Source organism: Ranitomeya imitator, chromosome 8, assembly GCF_032444005.1.
Source record: "Ranitomeya imitator isolate aRanImi1 chromosome 8, aRanImi1.pri, whole genome shotgun sequence".
Classification (NCBI taxonomy): domain Eukaryota; kingdom Metazoa; phylum Chordata; class Amphibia; order Anura; family Dendrobatidae; genus Ranitomeya; species Ranitomeya imitator.
Window position 1 is genome coordinate 161,489,252 of NC_091289.1, and position 22,233 is coordinate 161,511,484.

The 22,233-nt window shown below is 39.9% G+C and overlaps 1 protein-coding gene across 2 annotated transcripts in view; it reads right to left on the reverse strand.

Moving 5' to 3' along the window:
• Positions 1–21,308, reverse strand: part of LOC138648193 (ranaspumin-like) — a 45,834-nt gene extending 24,526 nt beyond the window's left edge. For both annotated transcript variants that reach the window (XM_069737704.1, XM_069737703.1), the window contains exons 1-10: positions 21,190–21,308; positions 20,995–21,107; positions 20,256–20,315; positions 18,118–18,174; positions 14,207–14,257; positions 12,705–12,770; positions 10,644–10,691; positions 8,310–8,354; positions 7,283–7,327; positions 3,752–3,796 (exon numbers count right to left, since the gene is read on the reverse strand). In XM_069737704.1, the coding sequence (XP_069593805.1) occupies positions 3,752–3,796; positions 7,283–7,327; positions 8,310–8,354; positions 10,644–10,691; positions 12,705–12,770; positions 14,207–14,257; positions 18,118–18,174; positions 20,256–20,315; positions 20,995–21,107; positions 21,190–21,238 (579 nt within the window). In that variant the 5' untranslated portion in view covers positions 21,239–21,308. The remainder of the gene's footprint in view (positions 1–3,751; positions 3,797–7,282; positions 7,328–8,309; positions 8,355–10,643; positions 10,692–12,704; positions 12,771–14,206; positions 14,258–18,117; positions 18,175–20,255; positions 20,316–20,994; positions 21,108–21,189) is intronic.
• Between the last annotated feature and the right edge of the window lie 925 nt (positions 21,309–22,233).

The window sequence follows — 22,233 nt, forward strand, 5'->3', positions numbered from 1 at the left end:
TATTCTCCATGCGACCAGTACCCACCCAGCCCACACAATAAAATCTATACCTGTGGGTGAGTTCACTAGGTTAAAACGTAATTGCAGTAGGGATGAGGATAAACTAAAAGAATTCAGTGAACTTAACGAAAAATTAAAAGCCCGTAAATACCCCAATTGGTCGATTAATAGGGCCAAAAATATAGTGGACAAAAAACGCAGAGAAGATCTTTTGGTAAATAGTGCTATGAGTGGATCTAATAAAAAGAGATTTAGTGATAAACCTCATGTATGTTTACAGTTCAGTTCTTAGTTTAATCATATCAAAAAAATTATCAATCATAGATTACCTATTTTATATGAAGACCATACACTCATGAATATTCTGAAAGATGGGGTTAATGTGGTGGCGAGAAGGGCTCGAACTATCGGGGATCTAGTAGCTCCGAATTCGTTTCTGACTAAATCAGGATCCAAAACCTGGCTTGAATGCAAGGGTTTCTTTAGATGCGGCACTGCGGCTTGCAGTACCTGTGCGCATTCTTGTGTAGGCAACACCTTTCAAAATACCGAAAAAACTAAAAGTTACAAAATTAATAGTTTTATAAATTGTCACAATAAAAATGTGATCTACAAAATAGACTGTTTAATTTGCCAAATTTCATACATAGGGTGCACATCAAGAAAGTTGAAAACACGCGTCTCCGAACATCTCAGGGACGCAAAAAATTACAACATGATTAATAGGAATATCTCAATGGTATCCAAACACTTCGGTATGACACATAATGGAGACACCGCAGCTCTTAGAGTACACGGCATAGAGAGAGTTTTTCCTCAAAGCCGCGGGGGTGATATAAAAAGACGGCTACTTACTAGGGAGGCATTTTGGATGTACAGTCTGAACACTCGCTTCCCCGCGGGTATGAATAAAAGAAACAAAATACCATTATTGCTAATTAGGGCAATAGGTAGGTTTGACAATTTTATATTTTACATTTATTTATGCGTTATTTTACTTTTATATGCACTATCTGTATTTGTCTTTTATGCACTTCCAGGACCTGTGTATTTAGTCATGTGACGGATGAAATGCTTGTGATAGGTTCTGGAGTGCTATATATATAGCTACCATACTATCTGCATTTGTCTTTATTGCACTTCCAGGACCTGTGTATTTAGTCATGTGACGGATGAAATGCTTGTGATAGGTTCTAGGGTGCTATAAATATAGCTACCATTTCTGAGATTATCTAGGCATGAGTAAGACCCGTTGTGGTCGAAACGCGTAGCCGTTCTCTGCGCAATCACTTATTCTGTCTGCCATCTGTAAGGATTATCCTGTTTTTATTACGTTGGATCAATAAAGAAAAAGTTTTTTACCATTCATCTGGAGCTGGAGTATATACATGGTTGGATCTGCTGCTGCTTGGAGTCCCGGGTCAGGACTTACTTTCGTGCTCCATATCTGATGGTCTGGTTGGTGAGCTGGCTGCGGCTTTTGTTAGCCGTTTTTCTTTTTTTGGCTTTACTACATACTTACCTTCCGCTGTCTGTCCCCCGCTGTGCTTCTCTGCACTGTGAGCACCGCCAGCCGGAAAGCAGAGCACAGCGGTGACGTCACCGCTCTGCTTTCCGGCCGCTGTGTTTACACAGTGCAGGAAAGCACAGCGCCGGGGGACAGACAGCGGAAGGTAAGTATGAAGTGTTTGTTTTTTTTGCTTTTACGCTGGTAACCAGGGTAAACATCGGGTTACTAAGCGCGGCCCTGCGCTTAGTAACCCGATGTTTACCCTGGTTACCGGCATCATTGGTCGCTGGAGAGCTGTCTGTGTGACAGCTCTCCAGCGACGCAGCGATACGGATCGTTGTCTGGATCGCTGCAGCATCGCTTAGTGTGACGGTACCTTTACACTATGGCCGGTCCGACTGACTAAACCAATTGTTACCATCCACCTCTCGTGTCTCCCCTTTTCCTCATAGTTTGTAAGCTTGCGAGCAGGGCCCTCATTCCTCTTGGTATCTATTTTGAACTGTGATTTTTGTTATGCTGGAATGTCTATTGTCTGTACAAGTCCCCTCTATAATCTGTAAAGCGCTGCGGTATATGTTGGCGCTATATAAATAAAATTATTATTATTATTATTAATGATGTCCACTTTTATGTTAAAGGAAACTTTCATATTAAAATAATATTAGTAATATTGCTTACCAAAGAAAATCTAAAAAAAAAAATATATATATATATATATATATATATATATATATATATATATATATACAGTACAGACCAAAAGTTTGGACACACCTTCTCATCTAAAGATTTTTCTGTATTTTCATGACTATGAAAATTGTAAATTCACCCTGAAGGCTTAAAAACTATGAATTAACACATGTGGAATTATATACTTAACAAAAAAGTGTGAAACAACTGAAAATATGTGTTATATTCTAGGTTTTTCAAAGTAGCCACCTTTTGCTTTGGTGACTGCTTTGCACACTATTGGCATTCTCTTTATGAGCTTCAAGAGGTAGTCACCGGAAATGGTCTTCCAACAATCTTGAAGGAGTTCCCAGAGATGCTTAGCACTTGTTGACCCTTTTGCCTTCACTCTGCGGTCCAGCTCACCCCAAACCATCTCGATTGGGTTCAGGTCTGGTGACTGTGGAGGCCAGGCCATCTGGCGTAGCACCCCATCACTCTCCTTCTTGGTCAAATAGCCCTTACACAGACTGGAGGTGTGTTTGGGGTCATTGTCCTGTTGAAAAATAAATTATGGTCCAACTAAACGCAAACCTGATGGAATAGCAAGCCGCTGCAAGATGCTGTGGTAGCCATGCTGGTTCAGTATGCCTTCAGTTTTGAGTAAATCCCCAACAGTGTCACCAGTAAAGCACCCCCACACCATCACACTTCCTTCTCCATGCTTCACGGTGGGAACCAGGCATGTAGAGTCCATCCGTTCACCTCTTCTGCATTGCACAAAGATACGGTAGTTGGAACCAAAGATCTAAAATTTGGACTCATCAGACCAAAGCACAGATTTCCACTGGTCTAATGCCCATTCCTTGTTTTCTTTAGCCCAAACAAGTTTCTTCTGCTTGTTGCCTGTCCTTAGCAGTGGTTTCCTAGCAGCTATTTTACCATGAAGGTCTGCTGCACAAAGTCTCCTCTTAACAGTTGTTGTAGAGATGTGTCTGCTGCTAGAACTCTGTGTGGCATTGACCTGGTCCCTAATCTGAGCTGCTGTTAACCTGTGATTTCAGAGGCTGGTGACTCGGATAAACTTATCCTCAGAAGCAGAGGTGATTCTTGGTCTTCCTTTCCTGGGGTGGTCCTCATGTGAGCCAGTTTCGTTGTAGTGCTTGTTGGTTTTTGCAACTGCACTTGGGGACATGCAAAGTTTTCCCAATATTTCGGACTGACTGACCTTCATTTCTTAAAGTAATGATGGCCACTCGTTTTTCTTTACTTAGCTGCTTTTTTCTTGCCATAATACAAATTCTAACAGTCTATTCAGTAGGACTATCAGCTGTGTATCCACCAGACTTCTGCTCAAGACAACTGATAGTCCCAACCCGATTTATAAGGCAAGAAATCCCACTTATTAAACCTGATAGGGCACACCTGTGAAGTGAAAACCATTTCCGGTGACCTCCTTTTGAAGCTCATCAAGAGAATGCCAAGAGTGTGCAATGCAGTCATCCAAGCAAAATGTGGCTACTTTGAAGAACCTAGAATATAAGACATATTTTTTTTTTTTTTTCTTACCACAATTGCTACAAGGGTTTTTGGGTTCAGTTTATTTTGCGTTTTCTGGAGAAAAAAAAAAAAAAGAGGATCAGCTGTAGAGAAATAACATTGGCAATTTCACATTACAACGTGCTACATTTATTCATGTGATACACACATGAAAGCTATTGATATAATTCGGTTGCTGTAGGACGCTTGCTCAAGTGTTTTTCCACCAGTTTTCTTTCTTGATACTAAAATATGCAAGGTTCTACTTTAGATACCACGGCAGGAGAACTGTAACATTTTGCAGTAGCCTTTTAGATGAATATCCATCCATGATTTGGAAAATGAGGAACATCTCACAGGACAGCTATCTGTTCTGCTTCATGAAGTCCCTAGTGTCAGACCTTCAGTAAAGTCGAAGTGCCCTTAGACCAGTGATGGCGAACCTATGGCACGTGTGTCACAGGGGGTACGCAGAGCCCTCTCTGGGCATGCATGCCAGGCCTGCCTCCGCACACACTCCACTCCTTTCTTATGTTCAAATGTATTTGCGTCTTTTAGATGCTAATATATTTAAACCAGGGCCGGGGAACCTCCAGCCTGCGGTAACTTTTCATGCGTCCCACGGACATTGCTCAGGCGGCAGCCGTCTCCTGCCAGCTGCCAGCCTTTTAACCCACAAGTGCATGGTACACAGCGTTCATTACAGAATGCTGCGTGCATATGAATGATGATGTCATCACGGTGGGCGGGATTAGCGCCCAATGCGTTCCCATCCTCCTGTCCTTGAAGAGGTGCTGCCAGAGTCCAGAGCGATCTCTGTGCCGGCAGCTTGGTGCCTGTCTGCTGGTGATCTGTGCCCCTTGGCTATGTGCCGTCTGTGATCTCTGTGCCCCTCCAGCTATGTGCCCCAATATGATCTCTGTGCTCCCAACTATATGCCCCCCTGTGATCTATGTGCCCCTGTGATCTCTCTGCCCCCCAGCTATATGCCCCCTGTGATCCCTGTGCCCCAGCTATGTGCCCCCATGTGATCTCTTTGCCCCCTGTGATCTTTGTGGCCCCAGCCATGTACCCCTCCTGTGATCTCTGTGCCCCATAGCTATATGTGCCTCTGTGATCCCTGTACCCCCCAGCTATGTGCCCCCTGTGATCACTGTGCCCTCCAGCTATGTGCCCCCTGTGATCTCTGTGCCCCAGCTATAGGCCCCCCTGTGATCTCTCTGCCCCCCAGCTATATGCCCCCCTGTGATCTCTGTGCCCCCATCTGTGTGCCCCCATGTGATCCCTGTGCCCCCTGCTATGTACCCACTGTGATATTTATGCTTCCATGTGATCTCTGTGCCCCCTGTGATCTCTGTCCCCTCCAGCTTTGTGCCCCGTGCTCTTCGTGCAACCCCCTGGTGATCTATGTGCCTTCCCGGCGATGCTGTCAGCCTCAGGTCCAACGTGCAACATTGCTGCTGTGGCTGAAGAGTAGTAAAGACACAAGTGTGCACTGGTAGGAGCTCCAGCAGGAGCTGGACATTAAATGTATTAAGTTAAGTTTTGAGAGAGGTGGGGATGGGGGGCTGCTTTATTCAGAGGGAGTGTGTGTGTGTATCTGTGTGTGTTTTTATATGTTTTGCAGAGGGGCAGTGTGTGTGTGTAAATATTTTGCAGAAAGGTAGTGTGTGTGTGTATATGTATACATATTTTGCCGAGGGGCTGAGTGTGTTTGTGTGTGTATTTTGCAGAGGGGTAGTGTGTGTGTGTGTAAGGCTGGTTTCAGACTTTGTTCGGCAGGGCTGCAGATGAAAGCCTTTTATCCCTGTTAAGCCCCGCCCACTGTCGCGCCTGTTCCTTCAGCTCCGCCTACATCTGCATGCATCCTGCCTACCCTATCTTTAACATTGGGTACGAGGGGCATGCAAATGTATGCGGATGCCTCCGCATGCTTCGTTATGACTGCGCTGACCTGCGTCGAATGCAAGATGTTGCATTTTGTTGCGGTCGGCGTACCATCAGATTTTTTTTTTTATTAAATTTGACTATTTTCAAACATATACAGCATGGTTTTGTGTATTTCTCATATAATATAGTGGTGTCAGGTCTTTGTAGGTGATATTATGTATTTGGTAGCCTGACCATACTAAGCGTCTTTTTTATGGTTTATGTTTTTTACATATAGACAGAATAGAATTCATGCGTCAAATCCGTTAGAAAATTGTTTTGTAGTGCTGGATAAGAAACATGCAAGACTTAAGTCGGGTTGTGATGAGCATGTGCAAAAACATCTGTTTTCATCCCTATTATCATTTGTATGAAATACGTATGTACATTTTTTTACAATTATATGGCATCTATTTTTTACATGAACAATTTAATAAATATCAAAATGTCATATACCGTACATTTTTGTATCTTAAAGAGAATCTGACAGTAGGTTTTTGCTATTTAATCTGAGAGCAGCTCAATAAAGAGCAAGAGGACCCTGATTCCAGCAATGTATCACTTATTAGCCTGTGTGTTGTAGTTTCAATACAATCAGTGTTTTGACAGCAACAGATTTTCACTACAGGACTAGGTGACTTGTACAGGCTAGTCAGGCTAATTGTATATCCCCCAACCTCTGATTGGCAGGTTGCTGACAATGCTCAGTGTACTCAGAAATCTGCCAATCAGTGATGTGGGCGGGTTTATTTATACACAGCTAAGCTTTCTGACCACTGCTACATCTACAGCAGAGAAAACAAGGATTCTATCAAAACTGCGTCAAGCAGCCCCATTAGTGGTGCATCGCTGGAATCAGGGTTTCCTCCTCTACATCATGCAGCTCTTATTACATAGCAAAAACCTGCTGACACATTCCCTTTAATAATTATAATGGATCCGAGAAAAACGCATGCCATGCAGATGATAACCCGTTGGTGATCCATATCTTTTGCACACCCATTCACTTATAATTGACGAGTCTGAACCGGAATTCAGATCATAATAGTGCAGGTTACGATTTTTACTCACAAACCGTTAGCCTTTGTGAGAAATCATCCATGTGAACTACCACATTGACATGGACTCACACAGCTAAAAAAGGAAAATCTTACTGGTCTCGGAAAAGCACATTTTTTATATGAATTTCCAATTTTTTCCCACAACTTAAAATTAAGAAAAAAAACTATACAAGTCTAGTATCGCTGTAATCGTACTGAAATGGACAAACATATTACAAGGTAATTTTTACAGTACAATTAACACTGTAAAAACAAAATCTCAAAACCAATTGTGGAATTGCATTTTCTTTTGTTTGTTTTTTTGCAATTTCACTCCAAATGGAATTTTTCTCCTGTTTTCCAGTTCATTTAATGGAATATTGAATGGTGTCATTCAAAATTGCAAATTATTCAGCAAAAACAAACAAACCATAAAACCCTGAAGTGGCTATGCTGATGGAAAATGTTATGGCTGTTGGAAGAAGGTGAGAAAAAAAAAAAAACAACAAAGGTGCAAAAACTGAAAATTACCTGGCCAGGAAGGGGTTAAAATAACATTGATTCTATTAGTGAATAATTTAGTGATTTTTACCTGGCAGGAGAGGGTTTTCAAGTCTTTGACCAAAAGATTAGCATTCTAAAACAAAGCACAGCATTAGGATAAGAATTACTTTTAGGAAAAATTGAATGGTTGTTAAACCTGTGACCATTTGCCTAATAATAAACAGTTTGTAGAGAATATAACGGAGATCATATATGTTGTCATCACGATGTAGCAGCTCAACAAGATTAATGTCCCATTATGTGTTTCCATGGGTATAAAAATGTGGTAGTTTTGTTGCCAAAATGTCTGAATGGGGCAAAAATCTATGCGTTTTCCACCTAAATAACCCCATTTGGATGAATGGGACGGATGTTCAGTCTGAGAAATGTTTGCAACAAATCCGTCACATGTGAATACACCCTGTAAATGACTATGTAGTGCTTCTCACAAAATTAGAATGTCATCAAAAAGTTAATTTATTTCTGTTCTTCAATACAAAAAGTGAAACTCATATATAGTCATTACAGAGTGATCTATTTCACGTGTTTATTTCTGTTAATGTTGATGATTATGGCTTACAGCCAATAAAAACCCCAAAGTCATTATCTCAGCAAATTAGAATACTTTATAACACCAGCTTGAAAAATGATTTTAAAATCCATAATGTTGGCCTACTGAAATGTATGTTCAGTAAATGCACTCAATATTTGGTCGGGGCTCCTTTTGCATCAGTTACTGCATCAATGCGGCGTGGCATTGAGGAGATCAGCCTGTGGTACTGCTGAGGGGTTATGGAAGCCCAGGTTGCTTTGATAGCAGCCTTCAGCTCGTCTGCATTGTTGGGTCTGGTGTCTGTAAGCCATAATCATCAACATTAACAGAAATAAACACATGAAATAGATCGCTCTTGTTTGTAATGACTCTATATAATATATGAGTTTCACTTTTTGTATTGAGGAACTGAAATAAACTAACTTGTTGATGACATTCTAATTTTGTGAGAAGCACCTGTATGTAGTAATAATGAAGCCTTTTTGTATATTGTCTTATAAGATGATGGGTGGCATATACTTACTTGGGTGATCAATGGTAAACATTCAGACGTGAAAACATTACTTAACTGTTGGATAAAATAGATAATAGTTAGTAAGCTATAAAATAAGTCTCCCACTGATTTAAAGTGTTGTTTTTAAGTTTTAGCTTCAGGATTGCACCGCCTCCTGACTTCCTGTTTGCTAGTGGTGGTGCTATCCTGAAGATTGACAGACGAGCGGTGCAGTTGAGCTGCCAGCCTGAACCGTAAGTTCTTTGATGCTGCAGGCACAAAAGGTTTTGCTATTGCGGCATTAGGGCACTTAAGCTGGCCAGACTGTGTGGCTACAGCAAACTGACCACTCATAGATCAGTGCTTGCAAACTCTATTAAAAAGAGCTTGTAAGCTCTGCAAATGCTCTGCCACTGCTGTTACACTATAGAGGGGGCTGAAGACCAAGGCAAGATGCAGAAAATAAAAAAAATTAAAAGTCCTTACATTTTTGAGGACGGAGATGATTATTTTATCAAGCAGTAAACTTCAAAGTTGCTGCTTTTACAAGCACTTTGCAATTTTAACTTGAGACTAACCCTTTAAGATGATCTGGAATTTTTATTTTATAGCTGCCTACATTTACCACTTACCATATATACTCGAGTATAAACCGAGACTTTCAACCCATTTTTTGGGGCTGAAAGTCCCCCTCTTGGCTTATACTCGAGTCATACCCACGGGTCGGCAGGGAAGAGGGAGCGGGGGCTGTCTAATTATACTCACCTGCTCCTGGCACAGTCCCTGCAGGTCCCTGGTTCCCCGGCGCCGCAGCTTCTTCCTGTACTGAGCGGTCACATGGTACCGCTCATTACAGTAATGAATATGCGGCTCTACCTCCCATAGGGGTGGAGCCGCATATTCATTACTGTAATGAGCGGTAACGGTGACCGCTCAATACAGGAAGAAGCTGTGGCGCCGGGGAACCAGGGACCGCACCAGGAGCAGGTGAGTATAATGGGGAGGGGGACTGCTACGCGATAGTCACCTTTCCTCGTTCCGATGCCGCTCTGTCTTCAGTGTCTTCTGCAGTAACGCTCAGGTCATAGGGCGCGGTGACGTGGTTAGTGCGCGCCCTCTGCCTGAACGTCAGTGCAGAAGACGCTGAAGATGGAGCGGCGCCGGAACGAGGAAAGGTGAATATTGCAAGTGCCGGGGGCCTGAGCGACGAGAGGTGAGTATGTGATTTTTTTTTTATCACAGCAACAGCAAATGGGGCAAAAGTCTGTATGGAGCATCTTATGGGGCCATAGTTAACGTTTGTGCAGCATTATATGGGGCAAATATCTATATGGAGCATCTTATGGGGCCATAATTAACGTTTGTGCAGCATTATATGGGGCAAATATCTATATGGAGCATCTTATGGGGCCATAATTAACGTTTGTGCAGCATTGCATGGGGCAAATATCTATATGGAGCATCTTATGGGGCCATAATTAACGTTTGGGCAGCACCGTATGGGGCAAATATCTTTATGGAGCATCTTATGGGGCCATAATTAACGTTTGTGGAGCATTGTATGGGGCAAGTGTCTATATGGAGCATCTTATGGGGCCATAATCAACGTTTGTGCAGCATTATATGGGGCAAATGTGTCTATGGAGCATCTTATGGGGCCATTATTAACCTTTATGCACGATTATATGGGGCATATTATAATATGGAGCATCTTATGGGGCCCATCATAAACTTTATGGAGCATTATATGGGGCTCTTGATTCAATATTAATATTCAAAAACACTTAAGCTACTGATGTCTCAATTAATTTTACTTTTATTGGTATCTATTTTTACTTTTGACATTTACCGGTAGCTGCTGCATTTCCCACCCTAGGCTTATACTCGAGTCATTACGTTTTCCCAGTTTTTTGTGGCAAAATTAGGGGTGTCGGCTTATACTCGGGTCGGCTTATATTCGACTATATACGGTAATTGTAAAGTGCTGCGGAATATATTGTTACTATATAAATAATAATACTAATTTATAATGCCTAAATGGAAGCATAAATGGAATCGCTATAAGTTTATTAAAATTACTATATAGAATGATACATTTTATTACTTTATCAACAGGCAGTATAGATTTTCAACCTTAGAATAATTCTACAAGAATCTATATTCCATTTGTTATGTTTCTCTCTATGCCACTAAAATTACCACCCCATGAGAAATTTACTGAACGCTGGTTTCCCACCATACATTTTTTCTGTAGTAATGCGGTATATTCAGTGATGGGCTCAGTCCTTTATGTATTTTTGCGTACAAATGTGTTAAAAAGAACTATTTATGTATTGGAGAAATAAATTGGTCCTTACTCCTTACCAAGTAACACATCACATCTAACACTGGTTCAACAACTTTTACACCATGCTGAAAAACAAAGTATAGAATAATAATCAAAAGATGAAAAACGTCTTATAGCAATAATAGCATTCATAATGGTGCACAAATTCTCCTTCTATTTGCCACTTTTAATGGTAAGAAAGACTGATGGTACCAGAGGGTTAACAGTGACTTGAGCAGAATGGGACCATCTACGATACCTTTCTGATTATTTATGACAATCATACTTTTATTTCTTACCATTGAAATCTGCACTACATTCTTGTAGGTTTTCCCTTTACATACTGGGATCAATGATCAATTTAGATTGGTGGTGGGGGTCTTACTCTCGCCACCCCAGATGAAGGGGCCATGATGGCACATCACTTTCATTATTTAGCAGGCTCCGCTCTAGTAGCGACTTGATATAACAATTTGCTACATCTACATTGAAGTGAAAAGGACTTTGCGGTAAAGCCGGGCACAGTTGCTCTAACGTTACACTGCTGTGTAATCATTGAAGTTGGGCACTGCACTCGCTGATGTGTTACTGAGCATTAACGAGGACTTTTCACTGGACTTTTTAATTTGAACTGAGTTCCTCCTCTGACTGCCACTGGTCCACTGATTTTGCTGCCGTTTTTCTTATTCTTCTGTGCCCATGTGTTCCAAAGTTATGTCGACTGATTTTCCCTTTAACCAACTGGGCGTATACTACATAGCTCCTCGTTGGATGTGGCTGAGGTTTGTTTGGCAAGCCTCAAAGGAATTAAAAACAAATGCCAACAGAGAAATTCTGTGGTGTACGCCCATTGGATTGAAGAGAAAAATGCTATCTTTTTTTTCCAGGGTGCATAACTTGGGAACAGCAGCGCACAGAAAATAAAGAAACTGTTCCAGATTCAGTGTAGCAGCACCAAGTGGAGGAGTTATAGTAGCCACAGCCAGGGGTGGGTATGCAGTACCCAGCTGTGGCCACTATACCTTTGATGGAGCTGTTCAGCTCCGCACTGGGAACAATTGATCAGCAAGTTGTACACTCACCAATCAAATGTTGATGACCGATCGTATGGATAGGTCATCAATGTAAAAGTCCCATTCTCTGCTCACATCCTGGAAGATTTTAGTAAAAAATATCCTATCAGGTGATAACAGTGATAGCTGTACTCAGGCTTGGACTGGCCCACAGGAGAACAGGAGGATCCTCCGGTGGGCCCTATGCAGGACTGAGCCACCACCGCCTTATATGAGCAATACTTGGCACAATACACTTCATTCACCATATACAGACAAAGGCAAAATCTTATTAATTTAACAATCAACTCAATTTATTGCTATAGAATTCTGTGAATGAAAAAGTCATATTTGCATCTAGCTGAGAAGTGGGTCCCTGGAGTTGATGTTTCTGGTGGTCCCCTGGCACCCCAGTCCGACACTGGCTGTACTTTATCTTCAGTGTTTCTTTATATCTGGGATATTTTTACTTATTCATCCTTGCTGCATATGTGCAGAGTCAAAGATGGACAATATAGAAATATCACTTCATTATTTATGTAATTCAGCGTGAGAAGAGAATATCTTTCTATAATGCAACTGACTTTGCCTTGGATAATTCATTTTTTCTTAAACGGGTCCTTCAATATTAAAGGTTTATTCACAATCGGGCTATCTCTTAACCATGATAGGGGATAACCTATTTATTCCCCAGGGTCCGGCTGTTCTCGAAACCCAAGCTCGAGGCTATGCAGCCCTTTCTTGTGTAGATCCAAAGTGAACATGCGCAACCTCCGTCCCATCCCTTGTCTTTGGGACTGCCAACTAGTCCCATAGACAATACATGGAGAGGAGGCCGTTCATGTGCACTTTGGATCTATTCCGGACGTGGATGCAAAACTGAATTCTTGGGGTACCAGATCCCCCATGCTCAGGCCAGTAGTGGTCCCTGCGGTTGGACCCCCAGCATTCAGAAAATGCAAAAGGGAATAACTTGATCCTTTTTAGGTATTCAAAGGCTGTCCTTTGTTAGATGTGAGGCATATAAAGCATAAATAAAAAACTTACTATGAACTCTGCAATTGTTGGAAATACTTCTGCTAAAACATCACCAGCCAGAGCTCCAGTTTCTTCCTAGAATAAATATTAAAATCATACATCACAGCTTTATTTTCATTTAATGAGTACCTAATATCATATCATCTTATGTTTTCATTTAATATCTAGTTCATTTTTAACATATGAAACAGATCAGTGGGGGTCCTAAACCTGTAACCCCCATCAATTGTTAAATTTTTTTTTTTTTAAATCGCTCTATAGCATTCTGCTCAGTAGACCGAAGCTGAGTTTTTACATGGCAGCACACACAAAGCCGTGTATGGTCTCTATAGAAAGTCTATTGGTCTGATTTAGTGATGAGCGAATATACTCGTTACTCGAGATTTCTCGAGCATGCTCGGGGGTCCTCCGAGTATTTTTTAGTGCTCGGAGATTTAGTTTTTCTTGCCGCAGCTGGATGATTTACATCTGTTAGCCAGAATAAGTACATGTGGGGGTTGCCTGGTTGCTAGGGAATCCCCACATGTACTTATGCTGGCTAACAGATGTAATCATTCAACTGCGGCAATAAAAATTAAATCTCTGAGCAGTAAAAAATACTCGGAGGACCCCCGAGCGTGCTCGAGAAATCCTGAGTAACGAGTATATTCGCTCATCACTAGTCTGATTCATCAAAGCTTTTCCGATGCTATACTAGATTTAAAAACTTCAAAAAGTTGCACAATTTTGGCGCAACTTCAGGCTGCACTAAAATTTTGTGACTTCTGGCATTCTCAAGGCATTTTCACCCAGTTCTGACAATATGAGTGGAGCTGGGGTGGAATCGGAGTATGACGATCTGCCTAGAACTCTCATCAAGACCAGCTTGAAAATCGCCGATGCTGATGAATCGGGACGTGAGAGCCTGTACCTAGAGAGGAGTACGAGCTCACAGCTTTCTATGGAGCCGCCACTCTGCTCTGTGCACATACTCATGCAGGAGCTCAGTGAGCAGCGGTGAGATGTGGAGCTGGTTTTTGAGCGATCAGGACCAGGATCCGCCATGATCTTCTGCATGTTCAGGAATAGATATTAAATACACAATAACATGATAAGTATAAGGATGACATATATTCTTAACTAAGGGATGATAGATTTCAACTGGGATATAGAACGAACCTGATAAATCCTATATGTTCAAGCTGCTAGTGCAATAAATGCACTAATGTCACAAGCAGCAAAATATCCACATTCACTACATGCGCTATTGGTGTAGAGCGGCCATTCATTTTATTTTTATTATTTATATTATTTTTTTATTATTATTATTCCTATAGGATCTGCATGATTACAACTTTACAAGCACCTCTTTACAAGGCATTAAGGTAGGAGACTGCCTGCCATAGTCTTAGATTTTATCATTATAGCATGTAGCATATACGAAGCATCAGAAATATCCAGAATTTATAACGTGACATATAATAGTATCTTTTATACTGATGAGATGTGTATATTAATCTTTATGAACTTACTAATTCATTTTCTAAACCAAGCATTCCACCAGCTGAACAACCAGCACATTTCTGCCAACAAAAAAAGAAATACAGTACATCACCTAAACATACATCACTTTACAGCAATATATCATTACTGGCAATATCTCGTTATTATATTACATCCGAAAGTTCACTTGTCATGGTGTTCAGCACTAACACTCCACAAGATACGCCCTGTACACTTTAGGCTACGTTCGCACAAGGAGTACTTGGTGAGTTTTGTATTTTTCTATACCAATTAGCTGTTTTTATTGTGCTTCTGTTCACTCAAAATGCTTGTGTGGCTTTTATCTGTGGATTTTCCAGCCCATTAACCCCTTCATGACCAGAGGTGTTTTCATTTTTTGCGTTTTCGTTTTTTGCTCCCCTTGTTCCCAGAGCCATAACATATTAATTTTTCTGTCAATATGGCCATGTGAGGGCTTGTTTTTTTGGGGGAACGAGTTGTACTTTTGAACACCAACATTGATTTTAACATATCGTGTAGTGAAAACGGGAAAAAAATTCAAAGTGCGGTGAAATTGCAAAAAAAGTGGAATTCCACAGTGGTTTTATGTTTTGCTTTTTTACTATGTTCACTAAATGCTAAAACTGACCTGCCATTATGATTCTCCAGGTCATTACGAGTTCATAGACACCTAACATGTCTAGGTTCTTTTTTATCTATGTGGTGAAAAAAAAATCCAAAATTTGTTTAAAAAAAAAAACGCCATTTTCCAATACCCGTAGCGTCTCCATTTTTCATGATCTGGGGTTGAATGAGAACTTATTTTTTGCTCGTCGAGCTGACATTTTTAAAAATACCATTTTGGTGCAGATACGATCTTTTATTCGCCCATTATTGCATTTTAATGCAATGTTACAGCAAACAAAAAACGTAATTCTGGCATTTTTACTTTTTTCTTGTTACGTCGTTTAGCGATTGGGTTAATTATATTTTTATGTTGGTAGATCGGGCGATTCTGAACGAGGCGATACCAAATATGTGTATGTTTGATTTTTCTTTTATTGTTTTATTTTGAAAGGGGCGAAAGGGGGGTGATTTGAACTTTTTTTTTTTATATTTTTAAAAGCATTTTTTTTACTTTTGCCATGCTTCAATACTCTATATGGGAGACTAGAAGCTGTCATAACCCAATCGGCTTTGCTACATAGAGGCGACGATCAGATCGCCTGTATGCAGTAGAATTGTTCACTTGCTATGAGCGCCAACCACTGGGAGGCGCTCATAGCAATCCGGCAGTGATAACCATCGAGATCTCCTGGAGACCTCTGGCTGTCATGCCAACCCATCAGCGACACGCGGTCATGTGACACGAGCACCAATGGGTGGGATTTCTGGTGTGCGACTTAACAGCCGCCAGAGGACCACGATTCCACCCGTGGCTGTTAGTGGCACATGTCAGCTGTTCAAAACAGCTAACGTGCCGGAAAAGATGTGGGCTTCGGCGGGGAGGGTGTTACTACGCACAATGTTGGAAAGGGGTTAAGTCTATGGGGAAAATCGCAAATGAAATGCAAAAGAAATTGACATGTTGTGGATTTCAAAACTGCTCTGCTGGTCAATTACAATGTAAAAATGCAGAACGGTGGTCCTGAGATTAATGTACATTTCATCCATTTTCCTGGAACTGTAATAAACTACGGCTATTGCGCACAAAACTACACAGCGGAAAAAAGTGTAACAAATACTCATCGTGTGAACTTAGCCTAAGATTCCTGCGTTCTCACATAGCTTCCTACAGCTCTGTAGAGAGAACTATGCAAATAGGAAGCTAAGGAAAATAGGACACGTGTATATATACAATTATATATATATATATATGTAATATATATTAATTTACGTTTTAAGGGGGTGGGTGGGGAGCAATAATTTTTTCACACAGGGCCCTTATATTATGATTTCTTTTTCCCTTAATAATAAAGACCTTCATTTAAAAACTGCATTTTGTGTTCACTTGTGTTATCTTTGTCTAATATTTAAATTTTTTGGCGATCTAAACATTTAACTGTGACAAAACATGCAAAAGAATATGAAATTAGGAGGGGGCAAACGCTTTTTCACAGAACTGTACATCTATACAGTATATGATCCACTGTAGCTGTTACTTCTCCCAACAACTTATTTCCTTCTTCTACCGCCAGTTTACTAACCATTAAATAGTTGTGACTAGAGATGAGCAAATCTTTTGAAAATCAAATTTGCCAACTTCGTCCAATTTTCCCCCAAAATTAGATTTGCAGTGAATAAATTAGCATGAATTTCAATACTGGAAAGCTTTTAATTTCTCGGAAAATACACGTGTGGGAGAGGAGAGAGAGAACACTGTTGACCATAAGAGCTGATACAGAAGAGACTCAAACAGAGACTCCGGAGATGGAAAACGGCTCAGCCGAGTAAACTGTGCTGCACTGGGAACCGCTGATCTGTGATGACCCCAGTACGGACCGCCACTGTGCAAGGTCTGATCAGTAAGATGTCCTAACTGCAGGGCATGATGGGGAAGCCCGTGCAGTCCGCGGGTCAATGTAAAATGGCGTAGCCTGCACTCTGATACTGCAGCAGTGTGGGAAATGGTGCCGAGAATGTTTCACTTTTTTTTGCAAACAGCAAATCAAATCTCAAAATGTTCAAATTCACATGAAATTGCAAATTTACATTTTTTTTTTACGCAAACTTGATCTTCCACTGATCTTTAGTTGCAACCCAAAAGATTATTGTAAATGTTCATCTCCTTACAAAAGCTCTCAAACTACAAAACTGGTAGAGGTGATTTTGAGGGTGTGTCTAATTTATACACCCCTTGACACTACTTCATACCTGATGTAGTCTCTAAAAAGTATTTTTTGATAAAAATAATCTTGCAAATTTTAACAATTGCTTCCAAACTTATAACCTTTCCAATATCCTAAAAAAATAATTTGACATTTAAAAATTGATGTAATGTAGAGTGGATATATGGCAACCGATAATTGTTAAACTATTGTTTAAAAACGGAAAATTATTTAATGTTTTCTGTAAAAAAAAATGTTTCTATTAATAAAAGCAAAACATGTCAACCGTTATTTACCATTAATGTAAAGTTTAATTCTTCATGAAGTAGAAGCATGTCAGTAATGAACAATAGGGCTAAAAGGGAATGGGTCCTTACGAGATAAAGGGAAATCTCTCACCCCTCCTGAGAGCAGCATTATGTAGGGGCATAGACCCTGATTCCAGCAATGTGTCACTTACTGGGCTGCTTGCTGCAGTTTTGATATCATCACTGTTTACTCAGCTGCAGATCTAACAGATCATCTGAATACTGAGCTGTGTATAACTTCGCCCCCTTGACTGACAGCATTTTGAGTACACTGTGCATAGGCAGAAAGCTGCCAATCAGTGGTGGGGGCGGGGTACTATGGAACAGGAGGCTATACTGCACAAAACAACCAGTCCTGTAGTGATAATCTCCTGATAATAAAACTCAGATTTTATTGAGAGTGCAGCATACAGTCTAGAAAATTACACATCACTGGAATCAGTGACTCAGCCCCTATTTTTTAAGCGGTCAAAGTTAAATTAAAGGCAGTAGTAATAAATCTGACCATTTGTCTAGGACTCAGACTCTTATCAAAGCCATGACATGTCTGGAGTGTCCTAGCAAGGATTAACAGTGCTAAATCCATACTGTTATATTAAAGCTGGCTATACGCATAAGAAATTCCAGGACAGGCAGTCATAAATCTGTCTTGTGATTGGTTGAGGTCTATTGGTAGAAACTTCAGAAATCAGACACTTGTCAGCTATCGTTAGACGTGTACATTATGGGAATATCCCTTTAAAAAAATTTCAGGTGCAACTTAGTTCAGGTAAGCGATTACCAATAGTCATATGTTATTCTTACCAGAAACGCCTTGACTTCATTCGTAAAATCTTTATAGTATTCAAACCTGTGGTTCATCTGCGGAGTCAAAAATGAACCAAAAAGTCAGCTCAATAAGCCGATGGTATGGAAATATCACATCATTAATTGTATAAATCAAGATGGCAACACAATATCTATCTATAACGGGAAAATATATTCCTTTGTTTATTTTTACAAAATGTCCTCAATGATTGATGTAGCGGCAAGTATCCAGCTCCACAGGGAAAGTGAAGATCTTTTTTCGTGTAAGTAGTAGACTGTTATGTACAGACATCCTAGATCACAGCCACAGTCTACTCGGGCTAACAGTGAAGGGTCTTGAATAGAGCCCACCTACTTACTGGAACCTCTACAGTCTAATGACAGATAGCATGTATACTCTATGGCCTTTGTTCAGTACTGGGTTTAGGTTGTAAAACTTGATCCAGTATGATAAAATAAAACTGCTTGAATAATTTGCTGAGATGCACATGGAAAGTCAACAGCTAGGGTGGTCTCACAAAATGGCCAACAAGTAGAAATGAGCAGATCTATTCGTGGGACTCTGGGCCACCTGCCAGGTCAGTAGTCTCTGACTGCTGTACGTGACACTCCAACTAAAAAAGGTTTTTCTTCTATTATCAATTAGTATGTTGCTATCATTCTCAATTATATAAATGGGCACAACCACAAAAATTAAGAGAGAACCCCGATTTTCTCGCCGGTCTTGGTGATAGAGCGTGATGGAGTCAGACGCTCCTGATTCATGAAGAGGTGCACGCCTCTTCATGAATCTTAGGCACTTGATTATTAGCAACACCACCCATTTCTGTGAAGCTGGGGGAAACACCAAAAGTCGCAAACATTTGCTCCAAAATATTGCATTTTTTCAAAGCTTTTATGCCATTTTTTAAGCTTGAAAGCTTTGATGAATCGGTGCCATGGAAAACATAGAATTGATTATACTGATTCACTTTGAGCCCCTGACACTGAGATTTTCTACATGTCCTGCCCAGGAATCATCTCATCTTGGTAAGGTGTGTCGGCCTGTATAAACTCTAAATAGCGCTATTTACTGTCACTTAAAGGGGTATAAATAAATAATAATAATAATAATAATAAAATAGTCCACAATATTTTTTCTTCTTCCTTAAATGCATAAAATTGGGGCTAGAAATCAATCTTGTAATTTGTTTTCATTTAAAAAAATTTGCACCATATGCCTCCTTGAGCCTCTGTATTACACTGTCTATTACTGGCTGCAGTATGAGGTAACAGGGTCGGCCACATTATCTTTATTTTATCAGATATGTTGGGGACTTGGCTTTGTGGTACTTACTATTATGTACTATACATAGGACAGGTTCTGCTCCTGCCCTTGTCCGTGCAGCTTTCCTCCCAGACTGCACAGCTCTCCTGTCCATGTGACCTGCATGTGACCAGACCTGTCCATTATTTGTTGTCCAATAGAAAAGCAGTTTTCTCAAATGAAGTTTTCTATTGGAGGAGACTGGACGGGTTTGGTCACATGTTCCTCCACCAGCCGCCATTGTATGCACAGGAGAGCTGTGCAGTCTGGGAGGAAAGCTGCAATGACAAGAGCAGGAGGAGAACCTGCCCTACCTATATAATAGTAAGTGCCAGGAAATCATATCCCCAACACATCTGATAAAATAAAGATAATGTGGCTGACCCCGTTACCCCATTCTGCAGCCAGTAATAGTGTAATACAGCGGCTATAGGAGGCCAATGGTAGAAAATGTTTAATAGCACTCAATTGCAAAAATGATTTTTATCCCCAGTTGCATGAATTTAAGTAAGGTGGACAGCCCCTTTAATCACTTGTATATTTTTGTGGAGTAGTTTCAGGAACTCACATTAATTCTACTCCAAAAGAGGTTCTAATAATAAATTGCTTTTGGAAATTGTAATTGATTATAATAATAAACTGTTGCTTGCATATCAGGATGCTGGAACAGACCCTGATACTTCAAGGCTTTACTTATCACTTAACACAAGCCATCCCTAATGTTTGCCTCATCATACCATGAGGACCTGTCTAGTTAATGTTTCCTACGTCTGTATGTGCGTTCAAGATTCATGATTTCAAGTAATATATTTAGCGTAATTTACTGTACCTGACCCCACAAATGTTTACAGATCAGTCTATTTCCAGCTACCACAAGGTTTGGGACTACCTGTGAATAGAAAACAATGATATATCGGTCATTGTAAGTAGCCCTGAGCCTCTAGTGCAAGTATTAGTTACAGTGACATACATTATTATCATGGAATTCTTATGGGTTAAATTTAGCCATATCAGAACTGCCAAAATTGGAGAATATACAATTAAAAAAGTTAATTTGCACTCAAAATATAAATAAACATTACTTTTTTTTTCTTAAAAACAAAAAAAAATAGTTTTTAAAATAACATTTCTCAAAGTATACAATATACAAATAGAACCTCCAAGTTCTACCACATCCTACACTAGCCTATGGTTTCTTAACATAATTGTTCTTTTCCTAAGGATACTGTAAGGAAAGAAGACCTGAGGATACTTGCAGAGCTTTTTTTTTTTTTAATATAAGTGGCCTCTAACTTAGACGACAATATGGCGATGTGAGGATTTGGGGGAAATTAAGTTAGATATATCTGTCTAGTATACCCTACGCTGAAGATCTCATTCTTGGGCATACAATATATTTAGCAGCTTTTTCCATTGTTTCACTTCAAATTAATTTAAGAAAAATCATACTATATATAACTGATTTCCTGTTATACTCTTTATCCCTATTGTTCCCTACAATTACATTTTACAGGAAACTGTAGCTAAATGATTGTTTATTAGGTATTGATATTGAAAATAAATGTTACCTCCAATGCATGTTCCAAACAGGATTTGTCAGCTGAATAAGTATTTATGTATGGGTTATTGCACTGAAAAGTAGGATAAGGCGGTGAGCTGTAGTTTGCTGGGGTATTTAAACCTAAAACACACAAAAATAAGCTGTTAGTCTTATACAAATCTTAAAGCATAAACTGTATCTAAAATGTGCTAAATATTCATACCCCAGCAGATACTGGCAGAAGCCAGTGCAAAGAATAGGATGATCTTCATTGTGCAGAAGGTTGTGTTCTCTCACCTACTTGCACCCTTAACTTTTATAGTGTAAAGACATGTGACATCAGTACAGAATGGCTTCAAAGTTGCTTTGGCCTCCGGCAACTTTAATTTGGAAAGGTATCAAAAGACTTGGCAGCAAAACAATTAGAATCTACCAACTGTTTGTTCAACCCCACATTGTGTGCAAACGTTTATTAGCAAGATAATTTTCATTAACAGTTAAAAAGTTTGTCCCGGTTTCTCAAAAACATGTTTGTAAAATCTAAGTATTCTCACAGCTACCCAAAATTATACACCTGAATGACCACCAGTTTTGTATTTTGCCATAACAAACATATTCCCCGATTTCTGCTTTCTGGACTCCTGTACATGGGTGTAGGTTAGGCTATTTTAAGAAGATGATGAACAATTTAAATAATCTTTTAGGATATAACTATTTAAAGTTTAGCAAACTGGCTTTAGATAAAAGAAATAAGGATTTGGGAAAAGCAAAAGTCTACACACCTCTGTAAAAATGTCAGTTTTTTGTCATTTAGAAAAAAATTATGTCATGAGGAATACAGTATATCAAAATCCAATCTTTGGAAAAAAATAATAATAAAGAGCTAAAATATTATGGTTGCATAAATATGCACACCCTTCAACTAATACTTTGTTGAAGTACCCTCTGAATTCAAGACATTCAGTCTTTTTGGGCAGGAGTTTATCTAGTATTGATAATCTTTGCTCACTCTTTGCTGTAGTGCTCCAAATCTGTCACATTGTGAGGGCAGCTCCTGTGTACAACGCCTTCTGCACGTCAGATTTTCAGTTGCATTAAGGTTCAGGTCTGGGCACTGGCTCGGCCATTCCAAAACTCTGATGTTCTTATGGCAAAGCCATTCTTCTCTTAATTTGGATGTATGCTTAGGGTTATTGTCATGTTGAAAGGTAAAATCGAAAACGGACGATCAACAGATCATATCTGCACCAAAATGATATAATTATAA